A 20,274-nucleotide genomic window follows, 5' to 3' on the forward strand; every position below is an offset into this window, starting at 1 on the left:
TCACATTTTGCGTCTTTAAACGGTTATTAAAATAAAGAAAAACAAATGAGTGATTGCCAAAGCACACTGAGGAAGGGCATCTGTGTGGCATCTTAAGTGCTGTCATATTTGACCTGACCCGGTTTTCTTTTCATTGTGTTTCTCGCCCGTTATACCCTATTTTTAGCATCTTTTAAACTGACCCATATTCATTTTAACCTGGGGCGAGGCACAACATGTTGCGAAAGACAGAAACAAATGGAGACACATTGTATCGGCTTAGAGGAGGCATAAGTAAGTAAGTATTTTTTAATTTTTCCTCCCCTCTCCCTCTCAGTTCGTAGCTAGCCCGCTGTGCTGCCCGAGTCGTGCTAGCATCCTAACGGGTAAATATCCCCATAACCACCACGTGATAAACAACACACTGGAGGGGAACTGCAGCAGTGTGGCCTGGCAGAAGACTGAGGAGCCACACACCTTCCCCGCGCTGCTACGGAGCACAGCGGGCTACCAGACATTCTTCGCCGGGAAATATCTCAACCAGGTCAGTGACAATGCAACATGTTTTTATGATTATATGTTCGCTAAATAATCACAGTATTGTTTGGTTAATATAATGCACATGTTATGATACTATTAAAAGTGGAGTCACTGATTTTTCAAGAACAGTGAATATCTTCTCACGATCTACTACCTGTCTGTACTGTGTGTGTGTAAAAATTCCTGTGTTAATACTCAGCCTAGGCCCTGTAGACTGGTATGTAAACAAAGGGTATGTAAACAAAGGGGACCCACCGTAGCAAGCAACATGCCCTGGCTGTTTACAGAGCCTAGACTGTGTATTATCACTGAATTTTTCACTGGATCTTATTCTTTTTTTTTTTTTATCTTGTTTTGGTGTGGATACTGTGATTAAACATCAACACATTTCATTGTGTGTGTTTCAGTACGGGCACCCGGAGGCCGGTGGAGTGGAGCACGTTCCCCCAGGATGGAGCTCCTGGGTCGGACTGGTGAGAAAACAAAACATTGCAAATATGTTTTATAGCTTTTTTGGCTTATTAAACTTCTAAACCTTTGAGCTACAAATCTACTCTAAGGCTCCTTTCTGTCTGACGTCACTATTATGACCCTTCTGACATTAAACATCTGAACCTCTCACTCATTCAAATTCAAACCAGTCACAATGCAGAATATGTCACTTTTTATATTGTTTAGATGAAGCTAAGGCAATGATGCACAACATACTCCCCTAAATGTCACCTGTACAGGTTTACGAGTTCAATTTATAGTTGGTCTAATTATTGGTAATTTATTCGTCTTAAATGTAAACAGTGTGCATGCTACACTGGTTCTATGTGGGAAAGCAGTAACCTTTCCTCTACAAATCTTTACTCAGGACTCTAGTGGACACTTTTAGTTTCCCATGACGCACTGAAGGCTATGTCAGAGGTTTTCTGCCAGCCTATGACAAAATAAAAAAAATATATTAAAAAAACAGTATGAGTCTTTGCCACACGTTGTCCAATACTTACATACTATATAGTATATGAGACAAAGATTTAGGATGTCCCAATACATGATGTTCAATAAATAAGCAAGCAAGAGTGTCAAAGTTAAAGGCGCAAAGTTATGACAAAATATTTAGTCCCAGTTGTAACACACTGCTTGCAAAGTACATACTTTTTAAGGGCTGCTGCAGTATCTAGTGTAGTAAAAAGAAAAGGATGATTTGGAACGCAGGGCACACAAACACAGAGGCTTTAAGCTGGCTAACGTCTCTGTGGGAAGTTTTTTTAGAGCAGTGACCTGAGTTTAGTCTAACCTCACATGTCCCTTTGAAGTGTGTGTGAATGTAGGCTCTCTCTCTCTGTCTCTCTGTCTGTCTGTCTTTCTGTCTGTCTGTCTGTCTCTCTCTCTCTCTCTCTGTCTCTCTCTCTCTCTGTCTGTCTTTCTGTCAGTCTGTCTGTCTGTCTGTCTGTCTGCAGAAAGGAGCCAGACTAAAAACTAAAATTAGATTTTCTTGAACTTATGGTTCGTCCCTCCTAACAAAGTTTACAGAAGTCAGGGCGCTCCGGTGGCGTAGTGGATAGAGCGCGTACCATATTGGCTCAGGCCTTCGTTGCAGTGGTTTCGGGTACGAATCCGACCCATGGACCTTTACTGCAGGTCACCCCCCCTCTCTCTCTGTCTCCCCATTTCAACTCTGTACTATCTAATAAAGCTTGAAAATGCCAAAAAATTATCTTAAAAAAAAAAAAAAAAAGTTTACAGAAGTCATTACTTGGAGGTCACGACCTGAATACGTCTGCAGCTCAGACTGGTTTATCTTTCCCTCGTTACTGAACAAACACATGAGCTAATAACATGGCGGCTTATCAGAACAATGGGAGGAAGCTCGGGCTGTTTATTTTGGTTTCTGTAAGAGTTCGACTATTGGATGAGACGTTTGACTTCGTCAGTGACACATGTGACCTCCAAGTCAAGTCAAGAAATCTTTATTATCCCCCAAAGTCAAAACAAAACGATATTAAAAAACAACATGCGTATATAGGAACATTTAAAATCATGTTGAGTCATTTAAAAACCAGATTAAAGCAGGGACAAATTAGTGTTTTAGTTTGTTAGTTCCTAAATTTTGGGTTTGAGAATTTTCGGCCTGATGGATTGGCCGGGTCAAAAGCCCAAAATGAACTTGCTTTTCACTACCTGCTTATGAGGACATCCACGCGTATGCTGCAGCCTTTTTAAAGCATTGGTTGTGCACGTCCTCAAATGTTGACATTACGCTTATTCAAGTCCATTTTCTATGAGTAACACACTTCATAGCACATAGTCGAGTATGTCAACAAATACGTTAAAGTGTAACTAAACCCTAAAACCACATTTTTTTCCAGCTTACAACCAATGTATACATCTACAGCAAGTATATTTGTCCTACTTTAGCTTTAGTATTTCTGTAAACAAAGCTGACTCAGAGGCAGCGGACACCATGTTAAACAGGCAGCGTGAAGCGGAGAGAGAGAGAGTGAGAGCTGATCTGGGATCATGTGACTGACAGCACTTGTGACTGTGATGAATTTCAACTTAACGGTTATATTCTGTTGATACCCTTCCAGAGAATGTGTGAATCAAATGCCAAGTGTAGCAACAAGACAGAATGAAATCATATGTCATGCTTGTGTGTACTGCACTAAGTTATTTTTAGTATTCTAAGGGCTGATCTATTTTTATTTATTTTTTGCTCACACTTGATTCCTACTAACAATTGCCTTTTTTGTGATATTGTCTCGGTATGCTCACTATAAGGACTATATAAGTACTATACGGATATTAGGATTAATACAGGTGGTTCAAATGATACCGGCTTATTATAGTCCACAGCTCCATACAACTAAAATCAGAGAAATAACATTTGAAATTCCAATTATAAGATTTTGCTTCATCATGTTTTGTGCAGGAGAAGAACTCTAAATACTACAACTACACTCTGTCCGTGAACGGGAAGGCTCAGAAACACGGAGCGGAATACGGAAAAGACTATCTGACAGACGTACTGGTGAGAATACTGGCATTTTTTTCAATAAATTGACAAAAAAAGAAGATTTTTTTTTTTAATATGACTGTCTCTGTGTGTCTCTCCCTCCCTCCCCCTTCTCTCTTTCTCTCTATCCCTAACCCTCTATGTCTGTCTGTCTGTCTGTCTCTCTCTCTCTCTCTCTGTCTCACCCCCTCTCTCTCTCTCAGGCCAACATGTCTCTAGCGTTCCTCCAGTATAAGTCAAACTACCAGCCGTTCTTCATGATGGTGTCGACTCCGGCCCCTCACTCCCCGTGGACCGCAGCCCCTCAGTACCAGGACCGATACAACACCACCAAGGCTCCACGCGACCCCAACTTTAACGTGCACGGGAAGGTACGGCTTCTATCGCTATGGCAGTGTCAAAATCCAGAATAAAAAAGCAGTTAAAAGTGTCAAAATACTAGGGATGCATCTCTTTTACTAGTTATCTGTGTGTTAGTTGGTCCGAGTCCTATAACAGTAACCTATCCTATTTCGAAAAATGCAAATTGGTGGGGAATCCTGCATGCCATTATGCAAACAAGTGTAATGAAGACAGTTCAAAATATATATTTTTTGGATAACATTTAATATTTAACCTGGCGCAAAAGAGAAAAAACATTGACGTAGACCAAATTTAAATTCTACACATTAGTATTGACTGACTGATTTGCAGTCGGTACATCTCTACCAAATACCTGCTGTCCCGTGGTTGTTGAGTTGATTCAGTTCTCGTCCTGAAGCAGTGAATGTTTGTTTTTCTCCTCAGGACAAACACTGGCTGATCCGACAGGCCAAAACCCCCATGACCAACTCCTCTGTTCAGTTCCTGGACGATGCCTTCAGGAAACGGTCAGTGTTTGCTTCTCAGCTTATCTTCTTCTTATATTTCATTTACTGTATACATTCTTTTTAGAATTCATTTATTCTATTTTTTTTTTATATGATATAGTATTTTTTCTGTATTGCTAAATTGCTTTGGCAAAGTTAATTCATGCCAATAAAGCGTCTTTTAATTAAATGTGTTTGTTTATGTGTATGTGTTTGGTTTGTCGTTATTCCTTCTTACCTGCAGGTGGCGCACTCTGCTGTCAGTGGACGATCTGGTGGAGAAAATAGTTTTGAGTTTAGAGGCCAGAGGAGAACTGGACAATACCTTCATCTTCTTTACCTCTGACAACGGCTACCACACTGGTATGAACATACTCACACACACACACACACACACACACACACACACACACACGCACCTATACACTGATTTCAGACATTTGTTAAATGATTTCTTAATGTTGTGAGATGCAGTATGCAACACTTTTAAACACAACATGTCATTTCTCTAACTGTTTGATCTATTTTCCAGGTCAGTTCTCTCTCCCTCTGGATAAGCGTCAGCTCTATGAGTTTGACATCAAAGTTCCTCTGATGGTCAGAGGACCCGGGATCAAACCCAACCAGACATCACAGGTAAACAACACACACCACAACTCAATCAATTCATCTAAGTTAACTTACACTGTATAGCACTTTTCATACACAGCAAAGGCTACTCAATAGCCCCTTTTACACAGAGATTGCGGCATATTGACGGAACGACAGTGCGCCAATATGCCGGCTCTTCTCAAGCAAAGCCGGCATTCTGGCACATCAGTTGGCCACTTTATACAGCGTTACACATTCTGGAAATAAAGAGGGGTGCCTGAAAGCAGTATGTATGTATATTTAGCGCCGCACCGGTCAGCTGCATGTAAACAACACTGGCCGGTGAGAGCAGAAGTGCTGGTGCTTGCAGTCTTTTCACAGAATAAAAGAAAAGACACACATACACACGCACGCACACTTCCCCCAACTCGATAAATCAATTGTGTCCTTGGGTTTCTTGAAAGGTGCTACATAAAACCAATATATTAATGTTGTGGTTTTAGCAGCAACACAACAAAAACTAACATACTAAAATATGCTTATCATCATTACCTTTTATTGCAACATTTCATTTTGTATCCAGATGTTGGTGGCAAACGTTGATTTAGGTCCGACCATCCTGGACATGGCCGGATACGACGTCAACAAGACGCAGATGGACGGAACCTCTTTCCTCTCTGTTCTGGTGAGGACATGAAACTAGTGATTCAGTGATACATAGAGAGATACATTAAGCAATACATTAAGCGTTACATTAAGGGACACATTGAGTGATACAGACCATAATATGTCCTAATTAAGCCAGAAATATGTAGCTGTAGCAACACTGAAATTACTCTGCTAAAGTCTGTGAATGAATTTATCAAGTTAGACTAAATTAACCATTTTGAGTTAAAATCTGTGGTTGGTTCAGACTCCTGTATCGTACTTTTCATTGATTCAAATCATATACAATTACATTTCAAAATATTTATTATGAAGTGAAGACACAATTAAATGGCAGTCAGTTAAGTCCGACTACCAAATTACAAATATATAGATAGGGAGTGGGACCTAGCGTCACTATGTGGGAGGTAGCTGTGCCTAGTCTTAGTTTTAGATATTGCAATATACTTTTTAAAGCATAATTCAACAGCTGTAAATTAAATCACTAGGCTGGACATAGAGAGGACTGACGTAAGGGCTTTCACCAGACATTCTTTTACATCCAGCTGGTGTGACCGGCCCCAGGAGATGAATGTGAGGCTATGTAAATTCCACAAAAGTGACATAATTCAACGTGTGTGTGTGTGTGTGTGTGTGTCTTTATCCCATTGTGGGGTACGAACCATGACAGCCCAGTCACGTCGTGGGCTCCAAAATTGTCGTGGGGTCCAAAATGCTGGACCCCATTAGGATTATGCTTGATTATGTGAAACTAAGGTCTAAATAATGCCCTGTGAAGTTTTCAGGGTTAACCCCACAATGCACTTTTACCAACAGAATGTGTATAAGTGTGTATAGCAAAATGAACTCAGTATCACCGACTAGAGGCGGGGACTGGTACAGCAGTTATACACACTTTAAGCACACTTCCCTTACTGCGCATGTGCAAGCAGCAACTAATGCTTTGCTGCTAATAAGGAGCTAATTTTAAGGTAGGCCTAATTGAACCAATTAACTGCAAAGACAGGATAAATACTATCAGCACCAAATATTAAACATGATACATAATTCTAAATCAATATATTCACATGTCAAATATTAAAATCCAAAAGTTTAAGTTTTAGTTTAAAGTTTATCAGTATACCTCTTCTAAAACATTTTCTAAGTATGTCGGAGGTGCTAATGCTAAGCTAAAAATGTAGCCATGCTTATAGCACAATTCCATGGGTTGCCTGAATATATTTACAGTCACATGCCCGGTGCGGACGCTGCAAACCGAAGTGTGAGAGTACCGCCCGCACAGGAGGCGCTTACTATTCAAACCAAGCGCTCCTTGACGCCGAGTTGACGGCAGAGCTGTGCTGGGAAAGCACGTCGGCATCTCAGTTTTGGCATGCGGCTGCTGTTGCAGTAAGGTAAGTTATGCTGCCATTAAATGTTGATTATCACTGCGCTTTTGATTGTCATAATGTTATTGATAGAAGTGATTTAGTTTAGTAGCTGTCTGCTGTTCATGTTACTTCGGAGGGGTGACTATGTTTAGCTAGCGATCTAGCTATCTTAAATTGGCTAACAGGTGCGGGCTGCCTTGACTGACATTTTCGAATAGCGGGCTGGCTGAGTAGGGTCCAGCTGCAGCCCCGGAGACAAACACCGTGGCGTGACGGACGTGATTTTTGACTATTTAGCTTCCATGACATGTCTGCTACGTCACTCATGTGCCCTAACCCTAACCACCCAGCTATGATGCCTGAACCTAATCCTCAAAACAATATAAATAACACAAACTTAGTAGCATATCGATCTGCGGTCTTTTTTATTGTTTGACGTGACGTACTCAACATGGCTGCCGCGGTTCTGCCGCTGGCTTGAGGGTGTAACGATCCATCGATGTAGATCGATCCAACGTCGTATGCTTTTATTTTGAGAATGTCCTTGCTCGGGTGTTTGTGACACTATTTCCGCCAGACCGCACCAGGCTTTTCTCGCTTGTGTCGTGTGTGATTATCAAAGTTCATTTCGAACACTAGAATCCATCAGTAACATACCTATCGGTGTTGGCACCATGGGGGAGAGGATCATATATCCCCGCTGACAGATCCGTCGAACCGACGTTACCCGGGCAGCGCTCGACAGGCTCGCGGGGGTTAGCAGCCGAGCTAGCGGGACATTTGGGCTGTTATCCCCGCGGGCTGTCCAGCTGCCCGGCTCGCAGTGTAAAGTTCCAAGAATGCGCGGCTCGGCTGCTCTCTCAGCGGTGAGAAGCTCCTGCACTCCCCGGGGCGGTCACCCTCTCCGCGGGGTGAATGTACGAACTACAGCAGCCTCAGCTAAAGAGGATAGCTCTATTAGGCTAATGAGCTAAGCTAAGGAGGAATCCACCAATCTGTGCCCTGAAACCCCACACGGCCCAAAACTACTCAAATGTCACTCCAAGCATTGTTTACTGCCGCTACACCTTAAGATATGAATAATAAGAGATTGAAAGATATTAATCTTATGAAAGATATTAATCTTTCAATCAAATAATTCAAGCTAATATTTTTTTTAGCTGTATTTTATAAGGAAGTCCCCTTGACATTAAATAAAATGTCATCAAAAAGAGGGAAATGGCTGAGGTAGCAGTTTAAGTTTGTTTATCCTGTTAATTTCAAGATCTTTAGTGTTCAGAATGAATAAAAATGGATGAAAATTATACAAACGATTAAGAAGGCTATATCAACATGTATTTTTCGATAATGAGATAGGCCATCTTGTGTTAAATGGGCCTATAATATCGTCTTATATCGATCGCAGGCCCCTGAATCGAATCGAATCGAAATTGTATCGCAGCAGATATCGGCAAATATCATATCGTTGTCTAATGAATCGATGTAATATCGTATGGTGATGAAAGCAGCGATTTACACCCATAGGCTTGACCGCAGTCTGGTTGCGTTGTCTGGTTAGTTAGTTAATCTCAACAACAACGCACATTATACTCTCATCCGCTGTCTTTCTGCTCCAGTCAATTATCTGCCTGTCTGCTGTGTCTGTGTCGCTGATCTCGGCGTTAAAGTGAGCGAGTTTGTGCCAACACACTTCGATAGTGCATTTAGCCTACTCGCTTTTTTTCTGTTCACCGCTACAGCAGCGGGTTAACACTAGAAGCCTCTATTGAAGGGATTGGCGGTCGCGCTGCGTTCAGCACTGGATAAAAGGTGAGAGGTCGCGGCTCGCGGGACGCGATCTGTCCTCTTGTCCACTGCAGAAAACAGCTGTTAAGTGTCATTCTAGTTGAGGCGCTGCTTTAATTAATCGCAGAAAAAAAAAATCCCCGAATATTAAGGGGACTATTGGCGGATTATCAAATTTATCATCATCACTCGTCGTTCTGCCTGACAGCGCGCCGTATTGCGGGCCCATTTTTGGCTTCTTTTTTCTTTCTTTCTTCTTCTTTTTCCAATTGGTAGTCAAGGCTGGCGGAAACACTGTCGTGTCAGTCGCGCTGGAGGAAAGTTTCCTCAGCAGAACTTCTGTTCTCTCCACGATGAGCTCAGACTGCGCAGAGTGTCACCTGTCAGTGTTCAAAGCACCACGAGTTATGAAAAAATAACCAGTAGGTTACTAGATAAATTAGCCCTCTTCCTCTGAGTTATGAACTTCAAACAATTTTTGAATAGGCTACACCACTGTTGGCAAGAGTTGGAGTTCAATTAAAACTAAGCTTATTCAATCATTAGCCTATCAATTTAAAATCTTTAGCCTACTGTTCAGTGCACTCTCTGATAGCCAACTTTACAGTATATTTAATGTTATTTAATCAGTTCTGGTTCTTTGCATCACGTGATTTTATTTCCAAAGTCACTGACCAAAAGTATTCTGACAGTACAGTACAGACACTGCTGCCCTATGCTGATGTCCCATTCATCCAAGTGCCTCGATAAAGTTATTGCTGTAAATTGGCATGTATATTGGTGTGTACTGTAACGGTATGGCTTTCTGGTCAAATTAAAACTGTATCTGATTAAAGGATTATTGATGGCTGCAAGGAGACGCAGGACGCCTCCTTTACAGGATGCAAGAGATCTCGCTGCCAGGGGTCTGGACAAGACAGCAGAGTTGGAAATGAAATACATCAGTTCTTTTAAAGGTAAGTTGTTTGGGTTTAGTTGCATAGCATACAACAGTGCATGTTGTGAGGGCACACAGGTGGTCATTTGAGTGGGTACCAATTTAAATTTGTGCTTTTTCAGAAATGGTAGTGTTAGTCTGTGGCAGGTTTAATGTTCAAGACAAATCCTCCTATGTACAAATAAAGTAGCCTGATCTTTAATCTTAAATTCCTGTTTAATGTAATGTTGTTACAAATGTATATCTGAAAATCAAAGCTATAAAGTCCCAAATCTATAATGGATCTCTATAATAGGCTGAGCTGAGGCAGGGAGGGACATTTAAAAAATGTACCTGCAATAGTGTGTGGCCCAGAAAAATGCAGGGCTCCACACTTATTTATTTTACCCACTGTTCTGAAAAAAATGTCCCAAAACCAAAGGTTGTTTCTTTACGTTATTATTATCTAGTGGTATAATGAAATTATCGTTCACATGTTAGAGTCTAGAAAGTAAATTATTATCATTGTTTTCCTTAAATAATAGGTTTAAAACAAAACTTATCTGTAAAGTTATCTGCAAACTGTAAAAAACTGACTAAATAAATGTGAATGTAGAAATACAGTGTAGCATTATCAGGGAACAAAATGGAGTGGGTCCCCTACTTGCATTGATAGAGAGCTTGGTGATTTTTTTTCAAATTTTATGCATCAGAGATGAGCATCACTGCGCAATTGAAGAAATAACACCTACTTATGCTACTTCTAGGGATATTAAAAATATAACTGTAAAGCTTTCAGTGGTGTATTGTTTTCTGTATATGTGCACTAGGTCGAGGGGTGTTTGCCAAGGCCAATTTCCAAAAAGGCGACTTTGTGGTGGAATATAGAGGGGAATTGATAAATTCTGAAGAGGCAAAGAGGAGAAGGAGAATATATCATGGGAGGTGTGCAGTCTTCATGTTTGACTTCTCTTGGCAAGAAAGAACATGGTGGTAAGGCTTAGATTACATTTTACAGGAACAATTTAATATTTTAATGGCTCAAACATGTGTGTAGGAAATACACTATTTATACATTTAATTTATTAATCACTTGAGATTGATACAACATTTGTGAATGGGGGCACGACCAACATTCTTTTAGCTCATTGACTAATCCGTAGGAAATTAATCCAAGTCGAGTCAACAAGGTTAACTGAAATCAATATCCGTTAATTGTAACCATTTCAGTTCAATTAATTTAATCTCAAAACTGTAGTAGTGACTTCTAGACACAGTTATCATTTGTTTTCCTGAGTAAAACAATCCTCCAAAGACAACGGCATACTGTTATGTATTTCGCTAAATATTTCAACAATCAATGATATGAATTTGTGGAGCCTTTATAAGTAATTTATTTTATGTTTGAAGTGTCGATGCAGCACAAGAAGATGACAGTCTTGGAAGGCTGGTCAATGATGACCACATCCATCCAAACTGTCGGATGAAGAAGGTCGTAGGAGAGGGCAAGCCACATCTCTGTCTCTTTGCTCTGAGGGACATTAATACTGGAGAAGAGATCACCTATAACTATGGAGGCACTGACTGGCCTTGGAGGAAACAGGTTTGTCAAAATCATTGTCTCTCATTTGGATGACTATTGATGTTGAACATTAAAATAAATGTGTGGATCAGAATGATGCACCATTTCTTTTCTTAGATTTGAACCAATACTGGTGTTTCTGCCTCTGATTATCTTTCGTTTTGTGTAGTTCAGGATAGCAGGATGTTTAAGTCTGCTCTGTACAATATATTATTTTGGATTAATTGAATTAAAGCAATTCAAGTTTACACTGTGCTTAGTGTAAATTATTGTGTATAAAAAAGGACAAGCTATTTATATATTCTTGCTTTTGTCACTCTGTCTTGTTTCCAGTGAGTTATATCTGACGAATAAGGTGATGTGTATATTAGACTTGACTTTCAGGGACGAGGAATAGCAATCTTGATGAGCTTTTGTAAAACCTCTATTGTTATTAATGTGACTGGTCAAACTTTAACTTTAACCTTGTTTCCTTTGATTGCTGCAGAATTGCAATTGAAAGCACATTTTGGTTTTGTTTGGGTCAGTATGACTGGACATAAATGAGCATTCCTCAGCTTTACTTGTTGTTAACTGTAATGGGAACAGTAGGCAGCTTATTAATGTTAGAAATCAGAAACAACTTAAACATTTCAAAAGTATAACTGCTTTGTGTCAGATGGAGGAAATCTTTAAGTAATACAACCACAGTCATTGTTGGCCATATTGTGTATCTACCCATGGTTGATGTTGTTGTGCAACTGAAATGGTGTCACTGCTCACTAACTGCTCAATAATAATTCTCAACTGATTGTTCAGGTTAAAGGAGTCTGCTTTGCCCCTGAGTCTTCTGAGACTGACACCTGCAGATCCAAAGATGAGGCTCTTCAGGGACCTTCATGCGACCAGATGCAGGTACGAATTTCTGTCAGAATGTATTTAAATGTCTATCATTCAACTATACTTTAGCTCTAAGCTTTTCTTCTTTGATTGCTGCGGTCTTTTCACTAGAAGACACATTTTGGTTTTGTTTGGGTCAGTATGATTGGACATAAATGAGCATTCTAGTTTTTATGACTTGATGAGGTCCAATCAGAGTGCTTTAAGAAGACCAGTGTCAGACACACACGTTTCAGGTCTTCATGAGTTGTGGGGTCCACGGTCACTGAATAATATTTTACTATTTTAAGTTGACTTATCTTCATTTTTCTGTCCTTAAACTTAACAAAACACCATCAATAACATGCATCCTTGAGCTTGAGCTTGGTTTTACTCTCTACCAGACAGACCAGCTGTTGGTCTGAGGTCAGTTCATCTTGTCCAGTGTCAGACACACTTTTCAGGTCTTCATGAGTTGTGGGGTCCACGGTTACTCAGTAATATTTTATCATTTTAAGTTGACTCATCTTCATTTTTCTGTCCTTAAACTTAACAAAACACCATCAATAACATGCATCCTTGAGCTTGAGCTCAGTTTTACTCTCTACCAGACAGACCAGCTGTTGGTCTGAGGTCAGTTCATCTAGTCAGACCTCAGCTTTACTTGTTGTTAACTGTAATGGGAACAGTAGGCAGCTTATTAATGTTAGGAATCAGAAACAACTTAAACATTTCAAAAGTATAACTGCTTTGTGTCAGATGGAGAAAATCTTTAAGTAATACAACCACAGTCATTGTTGGCCATATTGTGTATCTACCCATGGTTGATGTTGTTGTGCAACTGAAATGGTGTCACTGCTCACTAACTGCTCAATAATAATTCTCAACTGATTGTTCAGGTTAAAGGAGTCTGCTTTGCCCCTGAGTCTTCTGAGACTGACACCTGCAGATCCAAAGATGAGGCTCTTCAGGGACCTTCATGCGACCAGATGCAGGTACGTATTTCTGTCAGAATGTATTTAAATATCTATCATTCAACTATACTTTAGCTCTAAGCTTTTCTTCTTTGATTGCTGCGGTCTTTTCACTAGAAGACACATTTTGGTTTTGTTTGGGTCAGTATATGATTGGACATAAATGAGCATTCTAGTTTTTATGACTTGATGAGGTCCAATCAGAGTGCTTTAAGAAGACCAGTGTCAGACACACACGTGTCAGGTCTTCATGAGTTGTGGGGTCCACGGTCACTGAGTAATATTTTACTATTTTAAGTTGACTTATCTTAATTTTTCTGTCCTTAAACTTAACAAAACACCATCAATAACATGCATCCTTGAGCTTGAGCTCAGTTTTACTCTCTACCAGACAGACCAGCTGTTGGTCTGAGGTCAGTTCATCTTGTCCAGTGTCAGACACACTTTTCAGGTCTTCATGAGTTGTGGGGTCCACGGTTACTCAGTAATATTTTATCATTTTAAGTTGACTCATCTTCATTTTTCTGTCCTTAAACTTAACAAAACACCATCAATAACATGCATCCTTGAGCTTGAGCTCAGTTTTACTCTCTACCAGACAGACCAGCTGTTGGTCTGAGGTCAGTTCATCTACACACTTTTCAGGTCTTCATGAGTTGTGGGGTCCACGGTTACTCAGTAATATTTTATCATTTTAAGTTGACTCATCTTCATTTTTCTGTCCTTAAACTTAACAAAACACCATCAATAACATGCATTCTTGAATTTGAGCTCAGTTTTACTCTCTACCAGACAGACCAGCTGTTGGTCTGAGGTCAGTTCATCTAGTCAGACCTCAGCTTTACTTGTTGTTAACTGTAATGGGAACAGTAGGCAGCTTATTAATGTTAGAAATCAGAAACAACTTAAACATTTCAAAAGTATAACTGCTTTGTGTCAGATGGAGGAAATCTTTAAGTAATACAACCACAGTCATTGTTGGCCATATTGTGTATCTACCCATGGTTGATGTTGTTGTGCAACTGAAATGGTGTCACAGCTCACTAACTGCTCAATAATAATTCTCAACTGATTGTTCAGGTTAAAGGAGTCTGCTTTGCCCCTGAGTCTTCTGAGACTGACACCTGCAGATCCAAAGATGAGGCTCTTCAGGGACCTTCATGCGACCAGATGCAGGTACGAATTTCTGTCAGAATGTATTTAAATATCTATCATTCAACTATACTTTAGCTCTAAGCTTTTCTTCTTTGATTGCTGCGGTCTTTTCACTAGAAGACACATTTTGGTTTTGTTTGGGTCAGTATATGATTGGACATAAATGAGTATTCTAGTTTTTATGACTTGATGAGGTCCAATCAGAGTGCTTTCAGAAGACCAGTGTCAGACACACACGTGTCAGGTCTTCATGAGTTGTGGGGTCCACAGTTACTCAGTAATATTTTATCATTTTAAGTTGATTCATCTTCATTTTTCTGTCCTTAAACTTAACAAAATACCATCAATAACATGCATCCTTGAGCTTGAGCTCAGTTTTACTCTCTACCAAACAGACCAGCTGTTGGTCTGAGGTCAGTTCATCTTGTCCAGTGTCAGACACACTTTTCAGGTCTTCATGAGTTGTGGGGTCCACGGTTACTCAGTAATATTTTATCATTTTAAGTTGACTCATCTTCATTTTTCTGTCCTTAAACTTAACAAAACACCATCAATAACATGCATCCTTGAGCTTGAGCTCAGTTTTACTCTCTACCAAACAGACCAGCTGTTGGTCTGAGGTCAGTTCATCTAGTCAGACCTCAGCTTTACTTGTTGTTAACTGTAATGGGAACAGTAGGCAGCTTATTAATGTTAGAAATCAGAAACAACTTAAACATTTCAAAAGTATAACTGCTTTGTGTCAGATGGAGGAAATCTTTAAGTAATACAACCACAGTCATTGTTGGCCATATTGTGTATCTACCCATGGTTGATGTTGTTGTGCAACTGAAATGGTGTCACTGCTCACTAACTGCTCAATAATAATTCTCAACTGATTGTTCAGGTTAAAGGAGTCTGCTTTGCCCCTGAGTCTTCTGAGACTGACACCTGCAGATCCAAAGATGAGGCTCTTCAGGGACCTTCATGCGACCAGATGCAGGTACGAGTTTCTGTCAGAATGTATTTAAATGTCTATCATTCAACTATACTTTAGTTCTAAGCTTTTCTTCTTTGATTGCTGTGGTCTTTTCACTAGAAGACACATTTTGGTTTTGTTTGGGTCAGTATATGATTTGACATAAATGAGCATTCTAGTTTTTATGACTTGATGAGGTCCAATCAGAGTGCTTTAAGAAGACCAGTGTCAGACGCACACGTGTCAGGTCTTCATGAGTTGTGGGGTCCACGGTCACTGAGTAATATTTTACTATTTTAAGTTGACTTAGTTTCATTTTTCTGTCCTTAAACTTAACAAAACACCATCAATAACATGCATTCTTGAATTTGAGCTCAGTTTTACTCTCTACCAGACAGACCAGCTGTTGGTCTGAGGTCAGTTCATCTAGTCAGACCTCAGCTTTACTTGTTGTTAACTGTAATGGGAACAGTAGGCAGCTTATTAATGTTAGGAATCAGAAACAACTTAAACATTTCAAAAGTATAACTGCTTTGTGTCAGATGGAGGAAATTTTTAAGTAATACAACCACAGTCATTGTTGGCCATATTGTGTATCTACCCATGGTTGATGTTGTTGTGCAACTGAAATGGTGTCACTGCTCACTAACTGCTCAATAATAATTCTCAACTGATTGTTCAGGTTAAAGGAGTCTGCTTTGCCCCTGAGTCTTCTGAGACTGACACCTGCAGATCCAAAGATGAGGCTCTTCAGGGACCTTCATGCGACCAGATGCAGGTACGAATTTCTGTCAGAATGTATTTAAATATCTATCATTCAACTATACTTTAGCTCTAAGCTTTTCTTCTTTGATTGCTGTGGTCTTTTCACTAGAAGACACATTTTGGTTTTGTTTGGGTCAGTATGATTGGACATAAATGAGCATTCTAGTTTTTATGACTTGATGAGGTCCAATCAGAGTGCTTTAAGAAGACCAGTGTCAGACACACTTTTCAGGTCTTCATGAGTTGTGGGGTCCACGGTTACTGAGTAATATTTTACTATTTTAAGTTGACTCATCTTCATTTTTCTGTCCTTAAACTTAACAAAACACCATCAATAACATGCATCCTTGAACTTGAGCTCAGTTTTACTCTCTACCAGACAGACCAGCTGTTGGTCTGAGGTCAGTTCATCTTGTCCAGTGTCAGACACACTTTTCAGGTCTTCATGAGTTGTGGGGTCCACGGTTACTCAGTAATATTTTATCATTTTAAGTTGACTCATCTTCATTTTTCTGTCCTTAAACTTAACAAAACACCATCAATAACATGCATCCTTGAATTTGAGCTCAGTTTTACTCTCTACCAGACAGACCAGCTGTTGGTCTGAGGTCAGTTCATCTAGTCAGACCTCAGCTTTACTTGTTGTTAACTGTAATGGGAACAGTAGGCAGCTTATTAATGTTAGGAATCAGAAACAACTTAAACATTTCAAAAGTATAACTGCTTTGTGTCAGATGGAGGAAATTTTTAAGTAATACAACCACAGTCATTGTTGGCCATATTGTGTATCTACCCATGGTTGATGTTGTTGTGCAACTGAAATGGTGTCACTGCTCACTAACTGCTCAATAATAATTCTCAACTGATTGTTCAGGTTAAAGGAGTCTGCTTTGCCCCTGAGTCTTCTGAGACTGACACCTGCAGATCCAAAGATGAGGCTCTTCAGGGACCTTCATGCGACCAGATGCAGGTACGAGTTTCTGTCAGAATGTATTTAAATATCTATCATTCAACTATACTTTAGCTCTAAGCTTTTCTTCTTTGATTGCTGCGGTCTTTTCACTAGAAGACACATTTTGGTTTTGTTTGGGTCAGTATATGATTGGACATAAATGAGCATTCTAGTTTTTATGACTTGATGAGGTCCAATCAGAGTGCTTTAAGAAGACCAGTGTCAGACACACACGTGTCAGGTCTTCATGAGTTGTGGGGTCCACGGTCACTGAGTAATATTTTACTATTTTAAGTTGACTTATCTTAATTTTTCTGTCCTTAAACTTAACAAAACACCATCAATAACATGCATCCTTGAGCTTGAGCTCAGTTTTACTCTCTACCAGACAGACCAGCTGTTGGTCTGAGGTCAGTTCATCTTGTCCAGTGTCAGACACACTTTTCAGGTCTTCATGAGTTGTGGGGTCCACGGTTACTCAGTAATATTTTATCATTTTAAGTTGACTCATCTTCATTTTTCTGTCCTTAAACTTAACAAAACACCATCAATAACATGCATCCTTGAGCTTGAGCTCAGTTTTACTCTCTACCAGACAGACCAGCTGTTGGTCTGAGGTCAGTTCATCTAGTCAGACCTCAGCTTTACTTGTTGTTAACTGTAATGGGAACAGTAGGCAGCTTATTAATGTTAGAAATCAGAAACAACTTAAACATTTCAAAAGTATAACTGCTTTGTGTCAGATGGAGGAAATCTTTAAGTAATACAACCACAGTCATTGTTGGCCATATTGTGTATCTACCCATGGTTGATGTTGTTGTGCAACTGAAATGGTGTCACTGCTCACTAACTGCTCAATAATAATTCTCAACTGATTGTTCAGGTTAAAGGAGTCTGCTTTGCCCCTGAGTCTTCTGAGACTGACACCTGCAGATCCAAAGATGAGGCTCTTCAGGGACCTTCATGCGACCAGATGCAGGTACGAGTTTCTGTCAGAATGTATTTAAATATCCATCATTCAACTATACTTTAGTTCTAAGCTTTTCTTCTTTGATTGCTGTGGTCTTTTCACTAGAAGACACATTTTGGTTTTGTTTGGGTCAGTATATGATTTGACATAAATGAGCATTCTAGTTTTTATGACTTGATGAGGTCCAATCAGAGTGCTTTAAGAAGACCAGTGTCAGACACACACGTGTCAGGTCTTCATGAGTTGTGGGGTCCACGGTCACTGAGTAATATTTTACTATTTTAAGTTGACTTATCTTCATTTTTCTGTCCTTAAACTTAACAAAACACCATCAATAACATGCATCCTTGAGCTTGAGCTCAGTTTTACTCTCTACCAGACAGACCAGCTGTTGGTCTGAGGTCAGTTCATCTAGTCAGACCTCAGCTTTACTTGTTGTTAACTGTAATGGGAACAGTAGGCAGCTTATTAATGTTAGAAATCAGAAACAACTTAAACATTTCAAAAGTATAACTGCTTTGTGTCAGATGGAGGAAATCTTTAAGTAATACAACCACAGTCATTGTTGGCCATATTGTGTATCTACCCATGGTTGATGTTGTTGTGCAACTGAAATGGTGTCACTGCTCACTAACTGCTCAATAATAATTCTCAACTGATTGTTCAGGTTAAAGGAGTCTGCTTTGCCCCTGAGTCTTCTGAGACTGACACCTGCAGATCCAAAGATGAGGCTCTTCAGGGACCTTCATGCGACCAGATGCAGGTACGAGTTTCTGTCAGAATGTATTTAAATGTCTATCATTCAACTATACTTTAGTTCTAAGCTTTTCTTCTTTGATTGCTGTGGTCTTTTCACTAGAAGACACATTTTGGTTTTGTTTGGGTCAGTATATGATTTGACATAAATGAGCATTCTAGTTTTTATGACTTGATGAGGTCCAATCAGAGTGCTTTAAGAAGACCAGTGTCAGACACACTTTTCAGGTCTTCATGAGTTGTGGGGTCCACGGTTACTGAGTAATATTTTACTATTTTAAGTTGACTCATCTTCATTTTTCTGTCCTTAAACTTAACAAAACACCATCAATAACATGCATCCTTGAATTTGAGCTCAGTTTTACTCTCTACCAGACAGACCAGCTGTTGGTCTGAGGTCAGTTCATCTAGTCAGACCTCAGCTTTACTTGTTGTTAACTGTAATGGGAACAGTAGGCAGCTTATTAATGTTAGAAATCAGAAACAACTTAAACATTTCAAAAGTACAACTGCTTTGTGTCAGATGGAGGAAATCTTTAAGTAATACAACCACAGTCATTGTTGGCCATATTGTGTATCTACCCATGGTTGGTGTTGTTGTGCAACTGAAATGGTGTCACTGCTCACTAACTGCTCAATAATAATTCTCAACTGATTGTTCAGGTTAAAGGAGTCTGCTTTGCCCCTGAGTCTTCTGAGACTGACACCTGCAGATCCAAAGATGAGGCTCTTCAGGGACCTTCATGCGACCAGATGCAGGTACGAATTTCTGTCAGAATGTATTTAAATATCTATCATTCAACTATACTTTAGCTCTAAGCTTTTCTTCTTTGATTGCTGTGGTCTTTTCACTAGAAGACACATTTTGGTTTTGTTTGGGTCAGTATATGATTTGACATAAATGAGCATTCTAGTTTTTATGACTTGATGAGGTCCAATCAGAGTGCTTTAAGAAGACCAGTGTCAGACACACACGTGTCAGGTCTTCATGAGTTGTGGGGTCCACGGTCACTGAGTAATATTTTACTATTTTAAGTTGACTTATCTTCATTTTTCTGTCCTTAAACTTAACAAAACACCATCAATAACATGCATCCTTGAGCTTGAGCTCAGTTTTACTCTCTACCAGACAGACCAGCTGTTGGTCTGAGGTCAGTTCATCTAGTCAGACCTCAGCTTTACTTGTTGTTAACTGTAATGGGAACAGTAGGCAGCTTATTAATGTTAGAAATCAGAAACAACTTAAACATTTCAAAAGTATAACTGCTTTGTGTCAGATGGAGGAAATCTTTAAGTAATACAACCACAGTCATTGTTGGCCATATTGTGTATCTACCCATGGTTGATGTTGTTGTGCAACTGAAATGGTGTCACTGCTCACTAACTGCTCAATAATAATTCTCAACTGATTGTTCAGGTTAAAGGAGTCTGCTTTGCCCCTGAGTCTTCTGAGACTGACACCTGCAGATCCAAAGATGAGGCTCTTCAGGGACCTTCATGCGACCAGATGCAGGTACGAGTTTCTGTCAGAATGTATTTAAATGTCTATCATTCAACTATACTTTAGTTCTAAGCTTTTCTTCTTTGATTGCTGTGGTCTTTTCA

General features: G+C 39.7%; 1 protein-coding gene across 3 annotated transcripts in view; it reads left to right on the forward strand.

Annotated features, from left to right (window-relative positions):
* gnsa (glucosamine (N-acetyl)-6-sulfatase a) overlaps positions 1-20,274 on the forward strand; it is a 33,158-nt gene that overhangs the window by 2,365 nt on the left and 10,519 nt on the right. For 2 of the 3 annotated variants that reach the window (XM_080050864.1, XM_080050865.1), the window contains exons 3-10: positions 317-523; positions 927-992; positions 3,440-3,538; positions 3,727-3,894; positions 4,310-4,392; positions 4,616-4,734; positions 4,904-5,007; positions 5,546-5,647. In XM_080050864.1, coding sequence (XP_079906990.1) covers positions 317-523; positions 927-992; positions 3,440-3,538; positions 3,727-3,894; positions 4,310-4,392; positions 4,616-4,734; positions 4,904-5,007; positions 5,546-5,647 — 948 coding nt within the window. Of the gene's footprint in view, positions 1-316; positions 524-926; positions 993-3,439; positions 3,539-3,726; positions 3,895-4,309; positions 4,393-4,615; positions 4,735-4,903; positions 5,008-5,545; positions 5,648-6,855; positions 7,023-9,619; positions 9,740-10,529; positions 10,693-11,109; positions 11,303-12,079; positions 12,177-20,274 lie in introns of those variants that run through there. The other variant, XR_013845448.1, reaches the window with a different exon arrangement.

This window comes from Ammodytes marinus, assembly GCF_949987685.1.
Source record: "Ammodytes marinus genome assembly, chromosome: 22".
Classification (NCBI taxonomy): Eukaryota; Metazoa; Chordata; class Actinopteri; order Uranoscopiformes; family Ammodytidae; genus Ammodytes; species Ammodytes marinus.